Source organism: Coregonus clupeaformis, chromosome 12 (genome assembly GCF_020615455.1).
Source record: "Coregonus clupeaformis isolate EN_2021a chromosome 12, ASM2061545v1, whole genome shotgun sequence".
Classification (NCBI taxonomy): Eukaryota; Metazoa; Chordata; class Actinopteri; order Salmoniformes; family Salmonidae; genus Coregonus; species Coregonus clupeaformis.
This window is the reverse complement of record NC_059203.1, coordinates 20,580,509-20,600,291: the sequence shown is the minus strand read 5'-3', so window position 1 is coordinate 20,600,291 and position 19,783 is coordinate 20,580,509. Positions and strand designations below refer to the sequence as shown.

The window sequence follows — 19,783 nt, the reverse complement described above, 5'->3', positions numbered from 1 at the left end:
ACTTGATTTCGGCTGAAGGTCATTGACCCGATTTGACCGAGAATGTTCCTCTCTTCTGGCTACTCTTGCCAGGTCGTCATTGGAACTAAGATTACGTTTTTGATTGGCTGACCTGTATAAATAAAGGCTTTATTAAAATTGAATCTTTATTTAACTAGGAAATATCCTTGAGGGTAGAAACCGCTTTTGTGAGGGCAACCTTAAACGATAAATACAATTTATCAAAATGTACTCACCAGTAAAGATGGGGCAAAGTTTTTCCCAGCAGGTGATTCCACCCTCGGAGGTGTACTGTCCGAGGGCCACCTCCAGGAAAAACACGGGGAGACCTCCGCCAAAGAGGAAGATGAAGTACGGGATGAGAAATGCACCTGGAGGAGAGAAGACGAATGTGTCAGGTTTAAGAAAAACAAATGTGGTCAAAACCAATGAAGTACACTACCGTTCAAAAGTTTGGGGTCACTTAGAAATGTCCTTGTTTTCGAAAGAAATGTCCATCAAAATAACATCAAATTGCAACTCTGCCTAGAAGGTCAGCATCCCGGAGTCGCCTCTTCACTGTTGATGTTGAGACTGGTGTTTTGCAGGTACTATTTAATGAAGCTGCCAGTTGAGAACCTGTGAGGCATCTGTTTCTCAAACTAAAACACTAATGTATTTGTCCTCTTGCTCAGTTGTGCACCGGGGCCTCCCACTCCTCTTTCTATTCTGGTTAGAGCCAGTTTGCGCTGTTCTGTGAAGGGAGTAGTACACAGCATTGTACGAGATCTTCAGTTTCTTGGCAATTTCTCGCATGGAATAGCCTTCATTTCTCAGAACAAGAATAGACTGACGAGTTTCAGAAGAAAGTTATTTGTTTCTGGCCATTTTGATCCTGTAATCGAACCCACAATTGCTGATGCTCCAGATACTCAACTAGTCTCAAGAAGGCCAGTTTTATTGCTTCTTTAATCAGCACAACAGTTTTTTAATCAGCACAACAGTTTTCAGCTGTGCTAACATAATTGCAAAAGGGTTTTCTAATGATCAATTAACCTTTTAAAATGATAAACTTGCATTAGCAAACACAACGTGCCATTGGAACACAGGACTGATGGTTGCTGATAATGGGCCTCTGTACGCCTATGTAGATATTCCATAAAAAAATCAGCCGTTTCCAGCTACAATAGCGATTTACAACATTAACAATGTCTACACTGTATTTCTGATCAATTTGATGTTATTTTAATGGACAAAAAATTTGCTGTTCTTTCGAAAACAAGAATTTCTAAGTGACCCCAAACTCTGAATCTGAGTATCTACGGTAAATCATTTTTACGTCAGTAATGTTAGAAGGGAGTGAGATTGAGGACATTCATTTGTTAGTTAAGTAAGTCAACCATGGAATGGTTGGTCAATTGGAATGGCTTTGAACTGTAAAACCTTCATGTTCTAGACCTAAATAGCAGCTGTAAAGGAACCATGGTTGCATGCAGAGAGACTGCAGCACATTTGGTTCCTTGGAAGTTGTGGGAACGTACGATTTTGGTTTCCCATTGGTTCTGAACGGTAAAACTGAAAGCTTTTTTGAATGTTCTGAGAACGGAAGTGAAAATTTCGCCTGTTCTGGGAACATACATTTTTAGCTTGCAGGGAGTTTCTGAGAACGTTTTACTATGGTTCCCTGAATGTTTTCCTGGGAGGTTTTATTAACATTCTGAGGAAGGTAATTATAGGTTATTTGAAGTTTTTTTTAAACTTCCTTAAATCTTTCACTAAATGTTTGAATAAGACTTTTAATAACACTGCTAGCTTAGGTTAACTGTTTTGAACTACAAGCACAGATAGGACACATGCAAACACATGTATTTTTTAAATCATGAAAACACATATTTGTTATTGTGGCACGGCATCAGTGAGATTTGAACCTATGATCTTCTGTTGGATGGAGCTAGCATGCTTTTTTAACTAATTCAAAGCAGTTAATTTTAATCCATTCAAACAGACCCCATTTCAAAGGAAACAAGCACCCATTAAGATCACACTTAACAAGATAGAGGATAGAGAGAGTTTTGTTTTTAAATAACATTCTTAGAACGTTCTTTGAATGTTGCTAATGTTTTCTTGTGGTTTTTTTTAATGGAACATTTTCTTAATGTACTGAGAACAGGACTTTAAATAGAATCATGAGGTAACGTGCAGAAAATGTTATGCTGAAGTACTGAAATTCCCACAGAAGATTGCGGTTTCTTAACGTTCTTGGAACAATTTGAGAACATTCCCAATGTCAAACCAGTTGGAGAATGTTCCTAGAACATCAAAATTGAAATGAAATCTAACCGTGTTTGAAGTTTTAGGAAGCGTTCTGTTAAAGTAATGAAATACCAAGAAAATAACGTTTTTAGTCAAGTTCCTTTAAATGTGCTGCGAATGTTCCAAAGCCAAGCAACTATCCTACACCATTCCCAGAAAGTTGTGGGACGATTGTATGCAAAATAACCACAGGACAACCACACTCTCACCAAACTCTAAGAAACATATGGTTCTCAAAACGTTTTGTGCTAGCTGTTGACCTGTATTAACCCACTCATTACTTGTATTAATAACCCACTTGAACGCAGCACTCTGCATCTTCTGTTTACATGAATGAGTCACAGTGAAATAGGGTCAATCACCCCAAACCTCTTAAAATACAGAGATGGAATTGGAATGGCTTCATTCCCCTTCACCCTTCATGTCCTAGGCAGTAGCCGCATACGAGACAGAAACTCACCTCCGCCATTCTTATAGCAGAGGTATGGGAAACGCCAGACGTTCCCTAAACCCACGAAGCCGCCAGCGACGGACAGGATAAAGTCAAGCTTGGAGTTCCACTTCTCCCTCTGGACAGGCTTCCCCTCTGCCTCGTCCTCGGGCCGGGTGCCCGGGCTCTTCCCTGGGGAAGGTTTCAGCGTGTCCTTATGGAAGTCCTTCAGACACTGGAGCTTCTCTTTCTGTGCCATGCTGCGTGGGGGGAGGGGGGGGTGAGAGAGAGAGAGAAAGAGAATAAATGATTAGATAGAGTTCATCTGAGGTGAGTTGATATCGTAAAGACCTAGCATCCTCGTCAATTGGATTTACGGGTCCCTGGGTTCGAGTCCCAGTGGGGGCTACCCACCAAAATTCGCTGCAATATGTTCTAGAAGAATACAAAAACACCACACTTCATGGTGAACGGGGGTCCACCTGACTGACCTAATGTTCAGTTAATAGAACACATTAAATCAGGAGCAACATCCTTCTCTTCCTCCCTCTGCTTCACACGGACACGAGGGTCTTATTCATTTGGCACCAAACAGAAGAAAACAGATTGATAAAGGGAGGGACTAACTCGACTTGTCCAATAAGAAACTCTTATTTTCGTTGTACCATGTTTTGCTACATTCTTCTATGGTGTGCGCGAAATGAATACGACCCAGTTTGGGCTGCTCGGTGATCTGTCCTCTGAGGAACTAGCTGAAGTGCACATCTAATGTATTTGCTGTTGAGAGCAGGACACAAACTGACTGAAATACAGTTTCTTACAAATAGGTGTGAATGTGTATGAGGCAGAGGAAGGTGTGTATGAAGCCGAGGAAGGTGTGGATGAGGCAGAGGAAGATGTGGATGTGTATGAGGCAGAGGAAGGTGTGGATGTGTATGAAGCAGAGGAAGGTGTGGATGTGTATGAAGCAGAGGAAGGTGTGGATGTGTATGAAGCCGAGGAAGGTGTGGATGTGTATGAAGCAGAGGAAGGTGTGGATGTGTATGAAGCCGAGGAAGGTGTGGATGTGTATGAAGCCGAGGAAGGTGTGGATGTGTATGAGGCAGAGGAAGGTGTGGATGTGTATGAGGCAGAGGAAGGTGTGTATGAAGCCGAGGAAGGTGTGGATGTGTATGAAGCCGAGGAAGGTGTGGGTGTGTATGAAGCCGAGGAAGGTGTGGGTGTGTATGAAGCAGAGGAAGGTGTGGGTGTGTATGAAGCAGAGGAAGGTGTGGGTGTGTATGAAGCCGAGGAAGGTGTGGGTGTGTATGAAGCCGAGGAAGGTGTGGATGTGTATGAAGCCGAGGAAGGTGTGGATGTGTATGAAGCCGAGGAAGGTGTGGATGTGTATGAAGCCGAGGAAGGTGTGGGTGTGTATGAAGCCGAGGAAGGTGTGGATGTGTATGAAGCAGAGGAAGGTGTGGATGTGTATGAAGCCGAGGAAGGTGTGGATGTGTATGAAGCCGAGGAAGGTGTGGATGTGTATGAAGCAGAGGAAGGTGTGTATGAAGCAGAGGAAGGTGTGGGTGTGTGTAAATATAAATCCAATCAATTATCAATTATTGATTAACCCATCATTTCTGTGTGTGTGTCTGTGTGTGTGTGATAAAATAATTTGGTGGGTGCTTATATTTGTCCTATTACACACGTACAAGTGTGTATTATACACATGTGTGAATTGGAGACACCCTCTGAGAGTGGGGTCACGGCCAGGGTCTGCCATTATCAACGGCGACCCTGCGTGTGTGTGTGTGTGTGTGTAAATTTAACCTGTCAAACCCCATGGCTATAATTCACATACACATGCCATACAGTCATGTCAACACAAATTCCCAGAGGGGCATATAATTGATGGTTTGGATATCCTGTTCTCCTTTTCCAACCCTGTTATTGAGTAACTTATCTTACGTATATGCATCTGTCACGACTTCCGCCGAGGCTGCCTCCCCTCCTTGTTTGGGCAGGTTTCGGCGTTCGTCGTCACCGGAGTACTAGCTACTGCCGATCCCATTCTCATCACTCCACTTGTCATGTCTTGTCTTGTCAATGACACACACCTGGTGCTCATTCCCCTAATTAGTATGTGTATAAGTGTTCCCTCTGTTCCCCTTGTCTTTGTGAGTGATTGTTTCATTGTGAGAGCCAGGAGCTCGGTTCAGCTACTCTTCCATTTGTTATTGCCAAGGTGGAATATTTCCCTTGTGATAGTTTAGTTTTGACGCTTGGTGCGTTTTATTTATGTAAACGGAATAAACTTGGTGTTTTACCTCCTGCGCCTGACTCCTTCATTCACACCTCTTCACAGCATCAATCAATCATTCCATGTCTATAATACTTTACTAATATTTTTGTAATTCACAAAATATATATGAGGGGAAATGCTTGGTGTAATACAGTCTTGAAGTATGTGTGATATCATATAGGCCTACATAATCATGATATTTAGTACATCTGAATTGAACTGTATTGCCTCTTGCCTCTTGGTAGGTCGTCATTGTAAATAAGAATTTGTTCTTAATTGACCTGCCTAGTAAAATAAAAGGTTTTAAAAAATCATAAATAAAATTGCTCTGTCACTCTACCTACAACAGGTCAGGCCAGCCAAGTCAAAAGCAAACTTTACACACATCACAAATACTACTGTGGACATTAGGAGCCGAGGGTTACGCGGGCTGGAGGAATCACAGAGGTGAGAAGCCAAGATGTAGAACTTGATCCACAGTGGTCCACCTGATACCCTGAGCCCTCAGCCCTGCTCTCTAAAGCAGTTTCCTCGCTCTCTCTCTACTCTCTCTCTACTCTCTCTCCTCTCTCTACTCTCTACTCTCTCTCTACTTCCTCTCTACTCTCTATTCTCTCTCTACTCTCTCTCTACCTCCCTCTACTCTCCCGCTTTGTTCTCCCTGTCTCTATGTACCCTCTACTTCCTAAGAGGACTATTGTATGTTGAAATGTAAACAGATATTATCTTGAATCTCCGTCCAATGGGAAACATACACAGAATTTACGCTGTACACAAGCTTGACGCCGGACACGTATAGGAGGTTAAAGAGCTCTATACAACTTGTACTCAATCACATTACATAACTCACTTTATCCATCAGTCACTTTCTTTTCACCCTGAGGTCACTCTCTCTCTGTCACTCAGTTCAATTTAATTCAATTCAAAGGGCTTTATTGGCATTGGAAACACAATGTTTACATTGTGGTGGTGATTTTTGTTTATTAGTCATTTAGCAGACGCTCTTATCCAGAGCGACTTACAGGAGCAATTAGGGTTAAGTGCCTTGCTCAATGGGACAGACAGATTTTTCACCTAGTCGGCTCAGGGATTAGAACCAGCGACCTTTCGGTTACTGGCACAACGCTCTTAACCACTAAGCTACCTACCGATGTGGGGGGGTGATGGTAGTGATGTGGTGGTGGTGGTGTGGTGATGTGGTGGGGATGATGTGGTGGTGGGGGTGTGGTGGTGGTGGTGATGGTGGTGGTGGTGGTGATGGTGATGGTGTTGGTGTGTTGTTGGTGTGGTGGTGGTGGTGATGTGGTGGTGGTGTGGTGGTGGTGGTTGTGGTGTGATGGTGTGATGTGGTGGTGGTGTGGTGGTGGTTGTGGTGTGATGGTGTGATGTGGTGGTGGTTGTGGTGGTGTTGTCGGTGGTGATGTGGTGGTTGTGGTGTGATGTGGTGGTGGTGTCGGTGGTGGTTGTAGTGTGATGTGGTGGTGGTTGTGGTAGTGATGTGGTGGTGGGTGTGTGGTGGTGGTGGTGATGGTGGTGATGTGGTGGTGGTGGTGATGGTGTGTTGTTGGCGATGGTGGTGATGGTGTGGTGGTGGTGTGGTGGTGGTGGTGGTGGTGGTGGTGGTGGTGGTGTGATGTGGTGGTGGTTGTGGTGTGATGTGGTGGTGGTTGTGGTGTGGTGGTGGTGTTGGTGGTGGTTGTAGTGTGATGTGGTGGTGGTTGTGGTGTGATGTGGTGGTGGTTGTGGTGGTGGTGGTGGTGTGATGTGGTGGTGTGATGGTGGTGTCGGTGGTGGTGTGGTGGTGGTGGTGATGTCGGTGGTGGTGATATGGTGGTGATGTGGTGGTGGTGGTGGTGTCGGTGGTGGTGTGGTGGTGGGTGTGGTGGTGGTGGTGGTGGTTGTGGTGGTGGTGATGGTGTCGGTGGTGATGTGGTGGTGGTGTCGGTGGTGGTGTCGCTGGTGTCGGTGGTGGTTGTGTGATGTGGTGTGTGGTGGTGGGGGTGTGATGTGGTGGTGGTTGTTGTGGTGGTGTCGGTGGTGATGTGGTGGTGGTTGTTGTGGTGGTGGTGGTGTCGGTGGTGGATGTGGTGTTATGTGGTGGTGATGTGGTGTTGGTGATGTGGTGTTGGTTGTTGTGGTGGTGGTGTATATGTTAGTGTATCAACTGTCAGCTATAAAAATAAATAAAGAGAGTCACACTCTATATACAGTTGAAGTCGGAAGTTAACATGCACCATAATTTTCCTTCCTCATGATGCCATCTATTTTGTGAAGTGCACCAGTCCCTCCTGCAGCGAAGCACCCCCACAGCATGATGCTGCCACTCCCGTGCTTCATGGTTGGGATGGTGTTCTTCGGCTTGCAAGCATCCCTCTTTTTCCTCCAAACATAACGATGGTCATTATGGCCAAACAGTTCTATTTTTGTTTCATCAGACCAGAGGACATTTCTCCAAAAAGTACGATCTTTGTGTCCCCATGTGCAGTAGCAAACCGTAGTCTGGCTTTTTTATGGCGATTTTGGAGCAGTGGCTTCTTCCTTGCTGAGCGGCCTTTCAGGTTATGTCGATATAGGACTCGTTTTACTGTGGATATAGATACTTTTGTACCTGTTTCCTCCAGCATCTTCACAAGGTCCTTTGCTGTTGTTCTGGGATTGATTTGCACTTTTCACACCAAAGTACGTTCATCTCTAGGAGACAGAACGCGTCTCCTTCCTGAGTGGTATGACGGCTGCGTGGTCCCATGGTGTTTATACTTGCGTACTATTGTTTGTACAGATGAACGTGGTACCTTCCGGCGTTTGGAAATTGCTCCCAAGGATGAACCAGACTTGTGGAGGTCTACAATTTTTTTTCTGAGGTCTTGGCTGATTTCTTTTGATTTTCCCATGATGTCAAGCAAAGAGGCACTGAGTTTGAAGGTAGGCCTTGAAATACATCCACAGGTACACCTCCAATGATTCAAATTATGTCAATTAGCCTATCAGAAGCTTCTAAAGCCATGACATCATTTTCTGGAATTTTCCAAGCTATTTAAAGGCACAGTCAACTTAGTGTATGTAAACTTCTGACCCACTGGAATTGTGATACAGTGAATTATAAGTGAAATAATCTGTCTGTAAACAATTGTTGGAAAAATGACTTGTGTCATGCACAAAGTAGATGTCCTAACCGACTTGCCAAAACTATAGTTTGTTAACAAGAAATTTGTGGAGTGGTTGAAAAAACGAGTTTTAATGGCTCCAACCTAAGTGTGTAAACTTCTGACTTCAACTGTATATATATATATAAACTCCCAGTAATTTATTGGATAAAACACCAACGTTTCGGCATCGCTGCGCCTTCTTCTTCTGGGTAATGTCGTGAACGCTTAATAATATAATAATAATATGCCATTTAGCAGACGCTTTTATCCAAAGCGACTTACAGTCATGTGTGCATACATTTTTACGTATGGGTGGTCCCGGGGATGGAACCCACTACCCTGGCGTTACAGGCGCCGTGCTCTACCAGCTGAGCTACAGAGGACCACGTGGACCACAGGAACCACATTATGTGCTTTTTATTAGTGCATCTCCTGTCACTCTGGCCAGCCTCTTTAAATGCTCTGGCTGCTCACTCAGACTAAACAGAGCAGACACCAAGGGACCGCCCATATGGACCACCTGTGTCCCAAATGGCACCCTATTCAACAACAACAAAAAGTGGTTGTCCCACTGGCTATCATAAGTTGAATGCACCAATTTGTAAGTCGCTCTGGATAAGAGCGTCTGCTAAATGATGTAAATGTAAATGTATTCCCTGCACTACGGCCCATAGAGCTCTGATCAAAAGAAGTGCACTTTGTAGGGGATAGAGTGCCTATTGAGATGCAGCCTAAGACAATTAAACGCAATGTGCAGATTGGACAGCGCTCCCGAGCCGAGGATGACACAGCCGACTGTGAGGCTGTGACTGGGATGCTGTGACTGGGATGCTGTGACTGGGATGCTGTGACTGGGATGCTGTGACTGGGATGCTGTGACTGGGAGGCTGTGACTGGGAGGCTGTGACTGGGAGGCTGTGACTGGGATGCTGTGACTGGGATGCTGTGACTGGGAGGCTGTGACTGGGAGGCTGTGACTGGGAGGCTGTGACTGGGAGGCTGTGACTGGGAGGCTGTGACTGGGATGCTGTTACTGGGATGCTGTGACTGGGATGCTGTGACTGGGATGCTGTGACTGGGATGCTGTGACTGGGAGGCTGTTACTGGGATGCTGTTACTGGGATACTGTTACTGGGATGCTGTGACTGGGATGATGTGACTGGGATGATGTGACTGGGATGCTGTGACTGGGATGCTGTGACTGGGAGCCTGTGACTGGGAGCCTGTGACTGGGAGGCTGTTACTGGGAGGCGTCCCTCCCCCAGGAAGGAGAGGCTGTGTGGCTGTGTCTGTTGGGTGTTGTTGTGCCCTTCTTCATCCTTCTTATCAATACACTGGTTTAGCATTGCTCCACCTCCCCATTATCTTCAGCACATGCCTTTCTCTTGTCCTCTCTCTCTTCCATTCCAGTTTAAAAACCAAAAGAGAGGCTATGATTGGCTTCCTATTTGCAGGTTTGTATCTGAATTCGGTAAAATCCCAAATCATCATACGCGATGGCTTGGTAAATAAGAGAATTGTCTCATTAAATGGCACCGACCGTGTATTATCCCTGCACAATAAGCACTTTCTCCACTATATCCAATGTATGCTCTATCCCTATAGCCCACAGCACCACACACAGACCAGCCTGGTCTCATCGACTAGACGTAACATAGCCCACAGCACCACACACAGACCAGCCTGGTCTCATCGACTAGACGTAACATAGCCCACAGCACCACACACAGACCAGCCTGGTCTCATCGACTAGACGTAACATAGCCCACAGCACCACACACAGACCAGCCTGGTCTCATCGACTAGACATAACATAGCCTACAGCACCACACACAGACCAGCCTGGTCTCATCGACTAGACGTAACATAGCCCACAGCACCACACACAGACCAGCCTGGTCTCATCGACTAGACGTAACATAGCCCACAGCACCACACACAGACCAGCCTGGTCTCATCGACTAGACGTAACATAGCCCACAGCACCACACACAGACCAGCCTGGTCTCATCGACTAGACGTAACATAGCCCACAGCACCACACACAGACCAGCCTGGTCTCATCGACTAGACGTAACATAGCCCACAGCACCACACACAGACCAGCCTGGTCTCATCGACTAGACGTAACATAGCCCACAGCACCACACACAGACCAGCCTGGTCTCATCGACTAGACGTAACATAGCCCACAGCACCACACACAGACCAGCCTGGTCTCATCGACTAGACGTAACATAGCCCACAGCACCACACACAGACCAGCCTGGTCTCATCGACTAGACGTAACATAGCACACAGCACCACACACAGACACAATAGTCACAGCTGTTTGCATAAGCAAAATGTATCTGTGCATTCTATTGTTCTAGTTGTCTGCATGCTTTTTTTTCTGTAGCCTTTGGCATTGAAGAATGGATATTGTTGTTGTTTTTGTGCTGGCTTGCACAGGCGTTTTATACATTAAATTATCAAGGTAAAGGAGTACAGAGCACAGTGAATAGGAACAAACACAGAACTCCAGAGACACTTTTAAAGCACTTTGTGACAACTGCAGTGCTGACGTTAAAAGGGGTTTTATAAATAAATACATTTGATTGATAGAGCGATACGTTAGCCTGATCCCAGATCTATTTGTAATGTCTTTCTAATGGCGTGACAATGATCACAGGACTTGGCAAGACAGCACAAACAGATCTGGGCCATGGCTAGAGGTAGGCATCTAAAGGCGACTGTTAGAACTTGGAACACTGAGTGCGACATGGGAAGGTGACCACCCCCTCAGTCTATTTCAGATAAGAGATGTAAGGTTTCCAATGACTCAATAGGAAACAACATGGTGGTCAGACTAGGGTAGGTAGCTAACGTCTGTCTGTCCGGTAGCCAAAGCGTTCAATTAAAACAGAGAAACAATACTGTAAAGTATGAGGAAGGAGCATTCCTTCAGAGAGCGTTCCCTTCTGTTACAGCCGATTCAGAGGTTGGAAATAGAAAGGAATGTTCACACTCAAACACAACTGTTAAATATGTGTGTGTGTGTGTGTGTATGTGTGATTTCTAATATCAAAAGCCTTGTTTACACCTTGCGCTAACGTGAGTTTCGATCTGTTTACACTTTATTGCTATCCAGACACAAAGCGTGCCTGACTACCATTCAGATCACAATGTGGCTTTTATTTGACTTCACCTGTCTAATAATTGTGGGCTTTCTCAGAATGTGGCAAAGATCAGGACAAAGGACGCATGTTAGAACCAGATATGAACAGCGCTAAAAAACACAGTTGAGTCACAGCACTTTCTCCCGCTCTCTTTGATCTCTGACTCTCTCTCTGACTCGCTCTCTCTCTCTCTGACTCACTCTGCTCTAGTTATTGTTGCCTTGGGTTGGGGCCTGCATTCTCTCCTCTCTAACTGTAAACCACAGAGGACTTTGTCATGCTATTGAAATGCATCATGCAACATTCTGTGGTCCGGGGCCAGGGTCTTGCAGCAGACCTGGGTTCAAGTAGTATTCGAAATCAGTCAGCATTGGCTTTAGCATGAATGGTGGCCAGAGAGGCAGAGTTTGGCAAATGTCTCACTGCTGTATTGATTACATTGTGCCAGCCAGGCTCAATCAAGCGCTAGGTAAAGTATCAGAAATTATTTCAAATACTATTTGAACCCAGGCTTTCCGAGGCAAGTGAAACTTCAGGTCTGGAGTCGTAGAGAGTGAGACATATTTATGTTGATTTATTTTCCCTTTTGTACTTGAACTATTTGCACATGTAACCCTGTACATAGCCATAATATGAGATTTGAAATGTCTCTATTCCTTTGAAACTTTTGTGAGCGTAATGTTTACTTTCATTTTTGATTGTTTATTATCTATTTCCAATGCCAATAAAGCCCTTTGAATGTCATTTAATTGCGAGCAGGGGCAGAGAGAAAGAGAGAGAGAGGGAGAGAGAGAGAGTCAGTCTCAGGGACCTTACATAATGGCCCTACTTTAAGACCATGAACATTTCCACCGGGCCCTCACATTGAAATTTCCATTCCTCCCCTGAGTCCATGTTAACCTGCTATGATCTCTATTAGAGTTTTCAAATCTCAGTGATTAATTCAAGGAGTGGGAGAAGAAAGAAAGAAAGAAAGAAAGAAAGAAAGAAAGAAAGAAAGAAAGAAAGAAAGAAAGAAAGAAAGAAAGAAAGAAAGAAAGAAAGAAAGAAAGAAAGAAAGAAAACATTCAAAGTATTTCAACAAGGCCCCTGGCTCTCATGCTCAGCTGAGCTCCTCAATTAGACAGAGAGTGAGGGGGGGAAGAAAGATAGGGAGAGAGAGAGGGGGGAGAGGAGGGAAAGAGTGAGCGAGAGAGAGAGAGAGATAGATAGATAGATAGATAGATAGATAGATAGATATTTACACTAAGCAACTACGAGGTGAAATAATGATTTACAGAGCTTCACGGCACCCTGGTGATACGGCATGATCTTAGTTGGGTGGATGAATGTTAGTAGTGGAATCCTTAGCTTCACCAATCCATGTGTGTTGACAAGTGACTAGGCTGCTTCAAGAGGAAGAAATAAAGGAAGAGAGGATTTAACGCAGAGCTCAGTGTCATCTTAATCATCATTACAGTAGCCTAGAAATCGTTCAACCTCATTAGACTTTATTGATACTGTCAACCATTTTGGAAATACCCACAACCACCTCAAAACTCAATAACAAAGTAAGCGGGACTTACTGAATCATTAAACCAATTCCAGAGATTCAAAGATCACATGCATCAAGAGAAAAGGTTATTTCTGCCAGGAAAGTGGACATAAGGTAAACTATAGTAATGATATATTTGCTTTTGCCCATGTGACAGGGTAACATTATTATGCCAAGTCAAAGCAAAGGAAACAAACTGGCAACAATTTTTCACTCCAATTGTTTTATTACAATCATCAGGTATGGATAGGGTCTATCTATCCGTTTTTAAAAGCCCTTTATATTGTACCCTGTTACATTCCTTCCTCAAGGACACATGCTAAACATCCAAGCTCCAACATAATCAACATAATTCATTGTCTTTGTTCTACAACTGTTCCAATTATAGCCACAGAAAGAAGAAGTAGCCTTCACTGACACCGCTATATTCAATAATTTTACCAAAGATAAAGAGAGATGCAAACGTAGCTCATGTAGCCTAGTGATTACCTGTAGCCTATGCATTCGGCTATAAACTGGGTCCTGGGAATAGTCTATTTACAGATTTTTCTCTCATTCCCAGCTACGCACAAGCTAGGTGACACGGGCGGCATATAACGCAATATCATTTTTTATCATAGGCTGCAATGTAACACATCGCTGGTAGGCTAAGCACGGACTCAGACTCTTGGAGGTGTGTTTTCAGTTACGTTTCTGGGCATACTGAGAAAGCCAGATCCGAACGCGCAGAAACGAATGTAGGAAATGAAATAGAACGTAGCCCCGTTTCTCGTGGTAAAAGGATTGCATAGCTACAAAGCCAGAAAACGAAGCTGTTCAACCTATAAACCCAAGTGCGTGACTGTCTTGAGGTAGACTCTGAATCATCATTATCAGACAGACAATAGCGGGCGTTGTTATTACAGCGTTATGCCATGCCAACCCATTACCCGTCCAAGGCATAATCGATGGTTCACACAATGACACCCACTATCGATTGAAGGAGAATGTATCATGCCAGCCATTTGCAGACAGGCTACACGACCGTAGACACTGGTCTTTATCTTCACCCACACATCGCCTCAATGATTTATGTCCCCCTGCCAGCCTTGAAGATCAACTCGTCTTTCGGAGATGCTGTTCATCTGAAAGGATCGAAATGTAGGCAAGGCTATATGATGGCAGAATCTGGTCTATTTTAGCCTATGACAAAGAGAACAATAAATTGTGCACATAAAATCAACTACAGGAGGATAATTTGGGGTTCAATGTGTATGAAACAACTGTGTAAAATGAGCGCCCATGACCACAACGTGTCGCCTATTCAAAGAATTTCAGCTTCGTCGCTATTTAAGACAGAGGCTGGTCTAGCTTAGCCTACTATTTGACCGCGGGAACAATAGGCAGCATTGTAGCCTAACCTCAAGGAGGATGTGAGAGAGTTGGTGTATGAAATGTAACATGTGCGAGCCGACCGTGCATCGTACACTCAGTGGCTGCTTCCTTTCCTGCTCTCTGTTCCGTTAGTCAGACATTAACCTCCCGGTGGTGGTAGAAAGAGAGAAATCATTCATTTTTACATTACATTTTAGTCATTTAGCAGACGCTCTTATCCAAAGCGACGTACAGTTAGTCCCCAAAACAAACCCACACATTACCAGTGGAATAACCTTCAAGTGAATTAATGTGTAAATGTAAACCTATGAAGTTATTCACTGTAGCCTAACGTTGTCACAAAATAATATAAATATAATTTGCGTATAATTTGATTGAGTTTGGAGGGAAATGTAGGCTTTATCCCTTCTCTAATGCATTTTTACATGAGGTCTACATAACAAGACTCACCTTTAAGCGGAAATGAGTTCTGAACGTTTTATTTCCAACAACATAAGAGAAAAATGTTGATATGACCGTCTTTGAACATGCAATAATGATTGCTGCTCAACGGCTACTTTTTAAGCATTAAACGCCATAAATGAGATTAAGCAACATATTGTGACACAGAAATTAAAAAATTCACTATCAGCAGTAAAATATTTTAATGAATCTAATAGTATATGCACTCTAATCGTTTGCATATAGCCTAGCTCATATAGCTGTAACCTAGGTGATGATGATGATGATTCCTTAGCCTACCTGTATTGGCTTGAATTTCTTTTATTCCTTTAGAACTGATCAGTCCCTTCAGTGTAGTACGGCAGACGGGGTGTTGAATAGCGAGATTTACGGCGGTAAATGTTATTTATAAGGTTTTCTTTCTGACCTTTGTCTCTTAAAATGGGTGACCATGTGTGGAAAAACACCGGCCAACCTCCCAGTGCAACAGGAGAGCGTCTTCTTAAAGAGGCAGGTTCCCTCGAATGAGCTAGGCCCTTGATCTGCGCAGAAAATCACGTTGGCCTGTACGCAAGAGGTTGGATGGAATGAAAAAGCGCACAGAAACAACCCATAGCCTACCATGCGATGCGTGCATGATAACTTTTTTTTAATGCGTTTATACCTGTTTTGCATTTTGCATATGCGTTTTAACGAACACTTTCCATTCTAAGATAATTCTGCAGTGTCAGCTATGATGCACACATTGACATGTAGCCTAATATGTTGACATAAGCATACCTGTTTACAGTAAGCCTATTTGCAAGTACCAACATCAACGTGTAATGTTTTGGAAAAGGCAGCAAGCAGCCTATTCATTCAAAATGCGAAGTGTGTTATGAGTGAGTTCCATATAAGAACAGCCCAACCTAAGTAGTCTGTGTGAGGAAACAGCCTAGACATGCAATGACAGACAGTCACCTGACGTTTATGCACGCTGCATGTCTCTTCTTTTAAAGTCGCTTGAATGCCATTTATTATAGGCCTAACATTATCTATAACACGATTTTATGGGCTACACAACATGGTAGGCCTATGCTCTCCTTTGCCAATTCATAAAAAGCATCTTGAACAAAACTCAGTAGTTAAGACGTTTCATTATTGGGACACCACGGGATGCTCTACTGTATGTGACTCTAGTAGTGAGTTACAGGCCCTAGTGAACTTCTGTATTTCCATAACCAGCTACTACACATATATGGTCATGAGGTGTAAATTTTAAATAATGTAGAAACAATGAGTGTGCTTCAGCAGAAGAAGACAAGAGAAAGAGGAGTGGATGCACTACAGTCGCTCTGGATAAGAGCATCTGCTAAATGGACTAGCTGTAAATATAGAATAGGAGTAGGTCTTCATGTAGAGGTCATCAGGGTGGTGACAATACCCTGGCCTACACTCAAATCTCTTTGTAGATAAAAAAAAAACTAAAACAAGATGGTTCAGAGTGTTTATATTTTCGTAGTTCTTTTGAGGACGCAGAATTATCTTTAATCTTGTGAGATAAGAGTATCAGTAACAGAACTGTGGTATATACAGTACGTACTGGAGCTAGCTATATAATAACGTGTGAGATGGGGAGGGGAGTTATACAGGATGTGATAGTTCCTTTAAGGTCACTGTGAATTATCTGTATGCTGTTAGACAAGGACAGTGCCAGAACTTTATACAGTCCAGAACTCCCGAGTGGCGCAGCGGTCTGAGGCACTGCATCGCAGCGGTCTAAGGCACTGCATCTCAGCGGTCTAAGGCACTGCATCACAGCGGTCTAAGGCACTGCATCTCAGCGGTCTAAGGCACTGCATCTCTGTGCTTGAGGCGTCACTACAGACCCCCTGGTTCGATTCCAGGCTGTATCACAACCGGCCGTGATTGGGAGTCCAAATAGGGCGGCGCACAATTGGCCCAGCGTCGTCCGGGTTTGGCCGGTGTAGGCCGTCATTGTAAATAAGAATTTGTTCTTAACTGACTTGCCTAGTTAAATAAATAAAAAATATCTTCAGCAGGTCTATATGAGGCAACAAATGTGAGGTGGGGGAAGGGATGGAGCGGCAGTGGATAGCAGATGTTTTACGGGCTCCTGACCAATTCTGCTATTTTGTGTGTTTTTTTACACTGATCGTAACTTTTTTTTGTACATTATGTCTCTGCCCTCATTTTCTATGACCAAAAACAGCTTATGGACATCAGAACAGCGATCAATAACCTTGATTTGGATGGCAATTTCTACTTCAACGAGTCGGCACCTCTGGAAGTTCTGCTTACTCCGGACCAGGCCCTAGTCCCCAGGACTTGAAAGAGGAAGTGACGGCGCAAGAGAGGCAGATGAGCCGGCTCCCTGACGAGACTACATTGGCAAGCAAATAAACTGCCTCTACCCTATGTTCTATTGGCAAACGTACAGTCACTAGAGAACAAACTGGACGAGCTTCGTTTAAGACTATCCTATCAACGGGACCTGAATAACTGTAATATTATATGTTTTTCAGAGTCGTGGCTGAACAAGGACATGGATAACATACATCTCACTGGTTTTTACATGCATCTTCAAGACCGGACGGCAGCCTCAGGTAAGACGAAAGAGGGAGGGGTGTGTCTCTTTGTTAACAACAGCTGGTGTGCGATCTCTAATATTAAGGAGGTCTCAAGTTTTTGCTCCTGAGTTAGAATACCTCATCATAAGCTGCAGACCATGCTATTTACCAAGATAGTTTTCATCTATTACATTCATGTCTGTTTATCACCACAAACCAATGCTCGCACTAAGACCGCACTCAACGAGCTGTATAGGGCCATAAGCAAACAAGAAAGTGCATATCCAGAGGCTGCGCTCCTAGTGGCTGGTGATTTTAACGCAGGGAAATTGAAATCCCATTTACCAAATTTTTACCAGCATGTCACCTGTGCAACTATAGGAGACAAAACTCTTGACCACCTTTACGCCACACACAGAAATGCATACAAGGTTCTCCCTCACCTTCCCTTTGGCAAATCTGACAATAACTCTAACCTCCTGATTCCTGCTTACAAGCAAAATTTAAAACAGGAAGTACAAGTGACGTGCTTAATACAGAAAGTGGTCCGATGAAGCGGTTGCTAAACTACAGGACTGTTTTGCTAGCACAGACTGGAATATGTTCCGGGATTCATCCAATAATATTGAAGAGGGAAACCCAGCCGTGAGCTGCCCAGTGACGCTAGCCTACCAGACGAGCTAAATGCCTTCTATTTTCACTTTGAGGCAAGGAACACTGAACCATGCATGAGAGCATCAGCTGTTCCGGACGACCGTGTAATCTCACTCTCTGCAGCCGATGTGAGTAAGGCCTTTGAACAGGTTAATATTCACAAGGCCGCAGGGCCAGACTGATTAACAGGACGTGTACACAGAGAATGCGCTGACCAGCTGGCAAGTGTCTTCACTGACATTTTCAACCTCTCCCTGACCCAGTCTGTAATACCTTTACATTTACATTTTTCATTTAGCAGACGCTCTTATCCAGAACGACTTACAGTAGTGAGTGCATACATTTTCGTACTCGTCACCCATGGGAATCGAACCCAATACCCTGGCATTGCAAGCGCCATGCTCTACCAACTGAGCCTTCATGTTTCAAGCAGACCACCATCGCCCCTGTGCCTAAGAATGCCAAGGTAACTTGTCTAAATAACTTTCGCCCCGTAGCACTCACATCTGTAGCCATGAAATGCTTTGAAAGGCTGGTTATGGCTCACATCAACACCATCATCCCAGACACCCTGGACCCATTCCAATTCACATACTGCCCCAACAAATCTGTAGATGACACAATCTCTATTGCACTCCACACTGCCCTCTCCCACTTGGACAAGAGGAACAACTATGCTCATCACTAAGCTCAGGACCCTGGCCACTGAACACCTCCCTCTGCAACTGGATCCTGGACTTCCTGACGGGCCGCCCCCAGGTGGTGAGGGTAGACAACAACACATCCACCACGCTGACCCTCAACAAAGGGGCCCCTCAGGGGTGCGTGCTTAGTCCCCTCCTGTACTCCTTGTAGTGGAGCGGGTCGAGAGCTTCAACTTCCTCTGTGTCCACATCACTAAGGAATTAACATGGTCCACAAACACCAACACAGTCATGAAGAAGGCACAACAACGCCTCTCTCCCTTCAGGAAGCTGAAAAGATTTGGCATGGGCCCTCAGATCCTCAAAAAGTTATACTGCTGCACCATTGAGAGCATCTTGACTGGTTGCATCACCGCTTGGTATGGAAACTGCTTGACCACAAAACGTTACAGAGGGTAGTGCATCCGGCCCAGTACATCACTGGGGCCGAGTTCCCTGCCATCCAGGACCTCTATACCAGGCGGTGTCAGAGGAAGGCTCTAAAAATTGTCAAAGACTCCAGCCAACCAAGTCATAGACTGTTCTCTCTGCTACCGCATGGCAAGTGGTACCCATGCACCAAGTATGGAACCAATAGGACCCTGAACAGCTTTTACCTCCAAGCCATAAGACTGCTAAATAGTTAGTTAAATAGTTAATCAAATAGCTACCGGGACTATCTGCATTGACCCTTTTTGCACTAACTCTTTTGACTCATCACATATGCTGCTGCTACTGTTTATTATCTATCCTGTTGCCTAGTCACTTTACCCCTACTTACAGTATATGTACATATTTACCTCAATACCTCATACCCCTGCACATCGACTCGGTACTGGTACCACATGTACAGTATATAGCCAAGTTATCGTTACTCATTGTGTATTTATTCCTCATATTATAATTGTTAGGCTATTTTTCCCTCTGCATTGTTGGGAAGGGCCCGTAAGCATTTCACTGTTAGTCTATACCTGTTGTTTACGAAGCACGTGATAAATACAATTTTGTTTTATTTGATTTATACAGAATATGTACACTTTTATAGTTATTTTAAGGTCATGTTGAATTATATGTATGCTGTCAGATAACTGTATCAGATTCAGAACTATATATTACCGTAAACATAGCTATAATATGAGCCAATGTGTGTGTTGAGTTAGGGGAGGGGAGTTATACAGAAACATTGACTTGTTCTGTCAATCAAGCTAACTTATGGATGG

General features: G+C 44.1%; 1 protein-coding gene across 1 annotated transcript in view; it reads right to left on the bottom strand.

Moving 5' to 3' along the window:
* LOC121577931 (sodium- and chloride-dependent taurine transporter) overlaps positions 1 to 15,160 on the bottom strand; it is a 39,560-nt gene extending 24,400 nt beyond the window's left edge. The window contains exons 1-3 of the mRNA XM_041891915.1: positions 14,957 to 15,160; positions 2,753 to 2,982; positions 237 to 371 (exon numbers count right to left, since the gene is read on the bottom strand). Coding sequence (XP_041747849.1) covers positions 237 to 371; positions 2,753 to 2,981 — 364 coding nt within the window. The 5' untranslated portion in view covers position 2,982; positions 14,957 to 15,160. The remainder of the gene's footprint in view (positions 1 to 236; positions 372 to 2,752; positions 2,983 to 14,956) is intronic.
* Positions 15,161 to 19,783: the final 4,623 nt, after the last annotated feature.